General features: G+C 42.4%; 1 protein-coding gene across 4 annotated transcripts in view; it reads right to left on the bottom strand.

Annotated features, from left to right (window-relative positions):
* Nucleotides 1–5,201: 5,201 nt before the first annotated feature.
* Nucleotides 5,202–8,433, bottom strand: part of TTC13 (tetratricopeptide repeat domain 13) — a 64,728-nt gene continuing 61,496 nt past the window's right edge. For all 4 annotated transcript variants that reach the window (XM_019549889.1, XM_019549887.1, XM_019549888.1 and 1 more), the window contains one exon: nucleotides 5,202–5,902. In XM_019549889.1, coding sequence (XP_019405434.1) covers nucleotides 5,782–5,902 — 121 coding nt within the window. In that variant the 3' untranslated portion in view covers nucleotides 5,202–5,781. The remainder of the gene's footprint in view (nucleotides 5,903–8,433) is intronic.

Raw genomic sequence — 8,433 nt, forward strand, 5'->3', positions numbered from 1 at the left:
CCTGCCTTCTGCTTGACTATATATACATAAACAAGCTTTGGTGAGCTGAAGCTCACTTCATCAGGTGCTGTGAAAAGGACACACAGAAGTGTTTGAGTAGGGATGACCAGAATTGTACACACTACACTCCAGTTGAGCCTCCTACTGTGGCATTTGCACTTCCTTGTCTCTACGGGAAATGCCTCCCCTGATGGAGCCGAGGATTGCATTTGCCTGTTGTATAGCTACATCACACTGGTGGCTCAGGATCCTCTTAAACTCATCCTGCGCTAACCCAGTCATCTAACCCTGTTCTGTTTGCTAAACTAGTTTGAGAACATCTGACTTAAGCTCACTCCTCATGAGTCATGTGTAGCACTCCCAGAGAAGCAACAAGTCTTTGTGTCACTCTTCCTCTGAGACAGCCACCACACCTATATGCCATTTCATGCCAAATAATATATATTTTTTTCTTCTGAGTGACTTTATTTTGAAGAAAAGGGAATGTACATAAAACCAATTGGAGTAAAATGAAAAGAGTAAAAAACATATTTAAAGCAGTATTTGTTTCAGTGTGGATGAGCTGACTAGGAAAAGTCTTCTCTTCTGCTCCTCTCCCTGCCTTCCCTGCACTCAGGACATTTGGAAGCTATTTCGGACTGGTGCAGAGCTTCAATTTCACATTGTGAGAGAGGAAACAGTAACCTTCCTCAGGGAGGTGTTATGAAACCAATACTGTTTTTAAACATAGTTGAGAACTTTATAGTTATTACATATAATGGATATGGTAGTTCATAGAGAAGGGAAAAATGTTGCCCAGACAGGAGGGAGAACAAAACAGGCCATCAGAACAATTGAAAACAATCACAGAAGCTCACAAACCTATTATTTTGCATTGGAGAATGAAATGCTCATTTGAGGCTTTTAGATACACATTGTTGGTCAGATTTGTTCGATCAGAGGGATCTCACACATGGCTGCTCCAAGTGCTTGGCAATTTTACACTGGACTAAAGCAAAGAATGCCATTCGCTTGAGTTTCCATGTGAGATACTTTTCCTTTATTCTTGATTTTCTTGGGGATTTTTAGAGTTTATGGTGCTCAAGTGTAGCAACTCAAAGGCACATAGATCCAAAATCTTATTTTATAGACATAAACTTCCCTCAGATCAATTCTAGTCCTTGAATTACCAGCTCTACAACATTCCTGTTGTATGCAGGTAGGAGTGGATAGAAAACATGCTCTCAGAAAACTTTGCTCTTAGTAAATGGTCAGCCCATTTCTGCAACTTCCTGGATGGGTGTTTGTGTGTGTGTGTACATGAGTGATGGCAGCGGGGAGAGGGAAAGAGAGAACTATTTAGGAAGCCTATTGTTGGACCATTTATACTGATACAACTCTTGGCTGGAGAAGGTAAGTTACATGACTTCCCAATTATATCTAGTAATCTAATTCGGGGTGGCCAACCAGCACCACTTGTGCCACAAACCGCACGGGCATAGAACAGAGCAGGGATGGAGCAGGCAGCACAGGACAGGGAGCAGGAAGCAAAGTGATAGATCAGGCAGGGAAATGGAACTTTGCTAAGTGGGGACTCAATCACATCTTCTAAATCATTAAAATATCTGCCCGAGAGCTGAGCAGCCCATCTAGAACCCTTCAGTGGAGACGGATCTCAAACCAGAGACTAGAAACACTTCCACTGAGTTACTGTCTTAGGGAATTCTATGAGCATTAAGTGAGAATTACATGCATACAGTGAAAAAATGATATCATAGCAGCATTTGCATTATGCAGAGACATACCTGCTGTGGAACAGAAAGTACAATTTGGTTCAATAACAGATTGGAAGGAGAGAAGAGGAAGAGATTCAGAGAGGGAAATAGTTTAATCACATGATCTTCTTTTCTTGTGTACAAGGCATAAGCACCGACTTTTATTTTTGCTGGTGGGGGCCCCTAAGATGATGCCCTCCCCAACTATCACCAGCACAGCAAGAGCAGAGCTGAGCAGAGCCTATGTCGAGGACAGGGGCAGATGCAAGCTGCCCACTGCAGGCTTGGGGCTTTGCACCCTGCTCCTCTCCCCCCATGGCACCTGCTGTTGTGTGGCATCCTCTGTCCACCTGGCAGCGGTGGAGGGCACAACTTCACACTGCCACCCCCGCTGCTGTCAGGCACAGAGTTGCACTGCCATGGCAAGGGGGCACCTTGCCATGGCAGTGCAGTTGGCATGGGGCTCCCAGGAGAGGGTAGCATGGCAGGTAGTCCACATCTGTCCCAGCCCTGTGCACAAGTCTGAGGGGCATGAGCCCAGCTCCCCACCATGCTCCCCTCCCTGGGGATGCATGCAGTGACAGGGAGCCAGCCCCCATGCCTCCTGGACAATCCACCCATGGCTTTGTCCCACTCACTGACCCAGCCCCAGGCCCCATGCACTGCCCTGGCTGGGCTGCACTTCCAGGCTCAGGCCCTGCCCCACTCCCTCCTTCATTGCGAAGGCCATGATCATCTGTCTCCCCACCCCCACCAGACTTACCTGCAGGCAGCAGGGAGAGCTCTCCACCACGGTCTGGGGCTGTGTTCCTGGCCATGTGCACGTGTGCGCATGCATGTGGCACTCCTTGCATCCTGCTCTCCACAGCCCCTTGCAGGCTGGAACTATGTCAGCTTGCAAGGGGAAACCGGCTTTTTTCCCCCATGTTTTCCCCCCACAGTGTATGGAAAACATGGATCCCTGCATGATACTGGGAATCCAGGACAAATGCTGTCCTGGAGACATGGAACCCCAGACTGGGACCTGATGTTCCAATTTCAGGACTGTCCTGCCCAATTAGGGATGGATGGTCATGCTACCCTCTTCCCGAGGGGGGCCAGGGCCCCCAGGCCCCCCATGTACTCAGTGCCTATGGTACAGGGGCTCTCTCACATTCTCTATGGAAAAGGGTAAGAGAGAGAGAGAGAAAGAGAGAGAAACTACTAGATGGAGCAGCTTGAAAAACAGATTATCTGTTCTGGGGCTCAGAGCTGTCTGGATTAGGTTGGGGACAGAAGTATTGCTTAACCCTTTGCCCTCCACTACATGCCTTTTCACTACTGCTGCTTGGAACTTGGGATGTCTGTCTCTCTTTCCCTTTGAAAAGGTCAAGTTTCTCTCAGAAGCTGAACTGTAAAGCAATACCTGCGGAAGGGTTGTGGATAACCAGAGAGAATCAAAGGAATAAAAAAGCCTGGGTCTCAAGAGACTGAAGGAGCCAGAGTTTGCTCTGCACTCTAGAAGCTATGGCTAGGTTGGTTTCAGGGGATATTTAGAAGCACCAAAGGCTGGGGTCACACCAAGCAAGCTCTCTCCTAAAATAATCCATGATACCCATATCTAACCTACCAATTTAGACCCCAAGTGTGACTGAAATTTGGGGGCAGTGACAACACCGAGCGTATAACGAACTTAGCTTTAGAGCAATGGTAAAATCTTAGCTATGGAACGATGGTAAAATCATTCAGAATAGTCTTCTGTCAACATTACTAAAATCTATCTCTCCCCCTTTTAGGGGTGCAATTTTTAGAATTGTTCCCTTTCCCATGCCGCCCTCCATCCCCTTCAATTCTGTCCTTAGAGATCCTCCCTCCCAGTTCTTTGCTGTTCTCTCATGGGACTCCACTTATTCCTCAAAAGACATCCTCTTAAGTTCAGAGATGCTACCCCCAACAAGAGACAAAGTCTTAGCTTAACTATCGGGTGTAGCAGCACCATCTGTCCAGAAGAGAATGAGAAACAACAAGTCATGTAGATAAATATTCAGAGGAAAGATAGGATTTGGGGTTGTCTGCTTATGGCTATTAAGTGAGCAAACACCTGTATCAGTCAGATGCATTTGACCACAAAAGTTCTTTAGTCTACAAGGAAAAGGAGTTGGTTGGGAAAATAAAAGGGAGTATCCCATTTTGGCAAAGAGTATGAGCCCAGAAAGTTCCTTCAGCACCAAAGCATGAATTTAGATCACTGATATTAAAAAAGAAAAACTTCTGAATGAGTTGAAAGACAGGGTTCTAGAAACAGCTCAGCCCTTTTAACTTTTTTGAGGTGGATAAAAACATTAAGGAATACTGAAATAACTTGCCCAGGGTAAAGTTACTGAGCAAACCAGCCATTTGGCCCACTCTTGCCAACTGAAGTCACCTAGCTTAAAATGACCCAGAAAATAAAAACCGCATGAGACACAGAACTCAACCAGACTCTGAAATCAAGCTGTACTTTATTGAGATTCTCAACAAATGTTGGTGCTCTTTTGGTTGATAGCTACAAGTAAATAGTTTGGGGTGTGCCCACCACTGTCTGAGCTGAATTAGTTCTGCCTGATGGGCTATCCTAAGACAACAAAATCTTCCCATGCTGAATTTTAGGGCAGTGTGAAGCTTCAGGTGCTGATTTAATTTGGAGACGATTCAGACCGATTTGGCAGCCAAATCAAATCAGGAGACCAATAAAAAGTTCTGAATCGATTCAAAGCCATCTGAATTAATTCAGAAAAGATTTGGAGAGCTTTGAAGGTTCGGCCAGCCCCCACTCACTGCAGGGAAGCTGGATCCAGACTCCACGCTAGTAAGTATGGAGGGGGGGGACGACTGGAGGAGGGGGGGACCAGACCAGGGAGGACCCCTGCCTGCTCCCCTGCAGTGTGGGGCAGTGGGGATTGACCCCCCCTCCCTACCTGGCAGCATTTGGTGAGTGCAGAGCTTTTTTTCTTTTTCAAAGAGACGGGAGCTGGGGTGGGCGGGGCAGCAATTGACAGGACTGGGACAACAGGGAAGGGACAGGGCCTGTTTGATTCGGAGATTCGGCCAATTCTGTGATGGCCAAACCTCTGGATCAGATTAAGCTGAATTGATTTGGGACAGCAATTCAAATCACCGAATCAAATCACTGTCCCCCAAATTGGCTGAATCCAAATCCAAAGCAAGTACTAGCCACGTTGCATAGGCCTACTGCATTTCATCGCTTCAGTGTAAAATCAAGCCTATGGGCTCAGCACCCCTCTATGTGGTTCTGCATTCTCAACCGTCTTAAGTGTCTTCTCCATTAAAAAAAACAAAACAAAAAACACCGAGGGACTCTATATCAGCTTTCCTTTCTGGCAATTGCATGCATTCCATCAGCCTAGCCACTTGTTGATTTGCTCACCAAGAAAGGCTCATTTTGAACATTTCATTTGTTTGCTTTTATTTCCAAAGTTTGTTTTCTTGAAACCAATTTCTTTACAAGTGTTCCAGACACTATTTATCTCAGAGTTCTTTGAAACAATCCTTCACAGGATTACATTTTGTGAAGTTTTTGTGTATTTATAGTTTGCACACAAGTAAATGCTTCATAATAGTTTCACAGTTGAATTTTTTGAAGACCCTGAATGTATACAATTAAGAGAGAAGAGATATGGCATTTTCAAAGTGCATTAACAAAAACATTCTTTAAAAACAAAACCCAGATATGCAGCAAGTGTAAGGTATTTCCCTTTTAATTATGTCACTCTTCAGTTTGGTCTCTGAAGTAAATTTATTTGTTATTACATTATGCATGGAAACAAAAATCAACCCTTTATATGTCCTCTTTCCCACACCCATCATACATTTTCAGTCATGGCAAGGATTTCCATTTTCTATTAAGAGTTTCTAAAGTAAAGAAAAAGGTTCAAGTATTCCATTTATCAAAACTTGTATCAAAAGTAACAAAGGACCTCATTTGTTCATAATTTTTTTTTCAAAAATAATTTACAAAGCAAGTAGTCTTGGCCTTTATTTGTATAAATTATACAGAAACTATAGTTTTTTTGAGACAGCGAGACGAGTCTGTGTTCAGCACTTCAATCATTGCTCTTAATGTTGGAAAAGTCTCTGATACTGATGGCAGACTTTTGTAAGAAGAAGTACTAGAAAAAAGAAAACCAAAGTTCATAAATTGCACAACATTTGAAGCAACTTGAATGACAGTATTTTAAATTTGCAGTACTATTGTCAATCCCTTCCCCCAACACATGTTTAAGGCTCAAGTTTAGGGATTTTTGCCTTCTAAAATACTTTGTTCATCATAATTTATGCCTCTACAACTGGCCTCAGCCTGGCATATGAGCTGCGTTAGTCTGAAGTTAGGCAGAAAGTGGGGTAGATTTGCACCTTTACAGACTAACTAAATCAGATGTGTAGCTTGAGATTTTGTAAGCAGGGGGCATCTGATGCTGTGATGACCTCTGCTTATGAAAGTTTATGCTATGCATCTGATTTAATTAGTCTATAAGGGTGCACCATCTACCCTGCTGTCATGAAGCAATCACCATATAAATGAGTAGCCTGATATAGTAACAGCAGAGAAATAAATCTTAGCTTATCTCAAACAGCTATGCTGTTTTTGCAAAATAACCACTGAACCCCTAATCACAGACTGGAAAGGGCTAATTGGAATTGCATCCAGGTGTAACATTACCTTACTCATAGTAAAAAAGATTATGTCAAAACCTGTTTTAATATATTAATGCAAAATCTTGTGAGATTGAACATGAGTTAGGAAATTCCTATTTATTGGTTCCACAGCAAGAGTACTAAATGCCATAATATATTTTCAAAGGTCCAAATCACAACGTTTGTACTAATTTAAAAAAAACCCTGTTAAACATTCCAATCCATTGATTTAAGTTTGAAACTCCTTGCACTTTCACTTGCATGTACTTGTAAGCATAAATCACATTCAGTTTTGCAAAGGAAAATAAGTGCTTTAACTAGTGGTACAACTTTGGAATTCTTGCATGTTTAGTTTGGTTTTATTTCATTTAAGTAGATATGTTTAGTTTGGATGAAATTCAGATGGATTTATCAGATTTAAACTATAAAAAAGGAAGGATTTAGCACCATGAGTGCTGTCAGAGTTCCTTAAATAGCTTCATTGTTATAACCTAGTCTGAACAGATCATCTTAAGGGCTGGGACAGCAGTCTATATTCCAACCATTCAAACTTTTGTTGTTTTTTTTAATGAAAAATAATCACAAAGGTGGAAACTAGCAGGCAGTAAGGAAAAGGAATTTTTTCACACTGAGTGCAATTAAAGTATGGAATTCACTGCCACAACATATTGTGGAAGCTGACATTTTACTCAGGTTCAAAGAAGGGACTGGACAAATTCTTGAAGGAAAGGAGCACCAGCAGCTATTCAGCATGGGAATTAGGGATACAGTCTTGCAATCAGAACTTCCTAGACCCTAAATACTGGAGGCTGCAAGTGGCAGGAACAGTGGAAAAAAACCCCTGGGCATACCCAATTCACTCTCCCTTTCAGTATCCACTCTCTGCCACTGTGTAACACAGGATACTAGGCAAGATGGACCTATGGTCTGACCCAGTAAATGGCACTTCTTATGTTCTAGTATCAAGTGTGTGTTACTTTTTGATGTGAAGAGCAGTTTGCTAGGAATGAATGTGTTTACTCTATTACTCAGAAATCTAAATATATAGAAACAAAAATATGCTTATGTTTGAAACATTACATTGAGGCTGCTGGCAGACATCAATTTAGTTGAACAAATGGGATCTGAGAAATTTTCTCAGATTCAAAAAAGTGTGCATCCTGCCATGCCTTCTGCAGCCACATCTGCAGCCCTTCTGTGCAACCTGACTGGACAGCAAGGGTTAAAACTTGCAGGTATGGGGGAGGAGCCCATTGACTCTCTATGCCCAGGCTGTACAGCAAGGCTTAATAAAATGCCACACACTCAGATTAAAGTGCCAAACAGACCAGCCACAAAAAAAATGTTTCATATTTAATGGAACATCTTTGTGGCTGGCTTGCCATTTTATAATGCAATAAGTTGGCTGACTATGTGACATTACAATCTATCATGAGATTAACACTGTATTCAAGTTGCCATGAACACTGAAAACATCTGGTTTTCCAAATTAACAGAATCCCTTGTCCACATATAAATATAAATCCATGACAAATTTAAATTTAAAACAGCCTAAGTGCCAAACACCTGAAAAAAAGAGTGCTAATATTCTATTTTCACACTTTGTTGTCTTTGTTTCTCACATTTAAAAAAAAACAAAACAAAACAAAAAAAAAATCAAATTTCCCTTAATATTTTACCACTGGCCTAACTTAAAAAATAAATTATTACAAAGGGATTTTCCCTAGAGAGTAACAAGTGAATGAAAACAGACTGCATATAGGGTCAGAGAAGCAGGACTCCTTTTTTCATAGGTTTGTAACCTACTGTCAAGCAAATTGTTCCAGGTTGCATATGACACCTAAAATTTATAATGGTACTTTCATAGTTTCTAGGGTCGGAAGGGACCTGAGTAGATCATCTAGTCCGACCCCCCCGCCATGGCAGGAAACAATACTGGGGTCAAACGACCCCAGCAAGATGTTCATCTAACCTCCTCTTAAACACCCCCAGGGTACGAGCCAGG

The sequence above is a fragment of the Crocodylus porosus genome, unplaced genomic scaffold (assembly GCF_001723895.1).
Source record: "Crocodylus porosus isolate Cpor-Errol unplaced genomic scaffold, CroPor_comp1, whole genome shotgun sequence".
In the NCBI taxonomy this organism is placed as follows: domain Eukaryota; kingdom Metazoa; phylum Chordata; order Crocodylia; family Crocodylidae; genus Crocodylus; species Crocodylus porosus.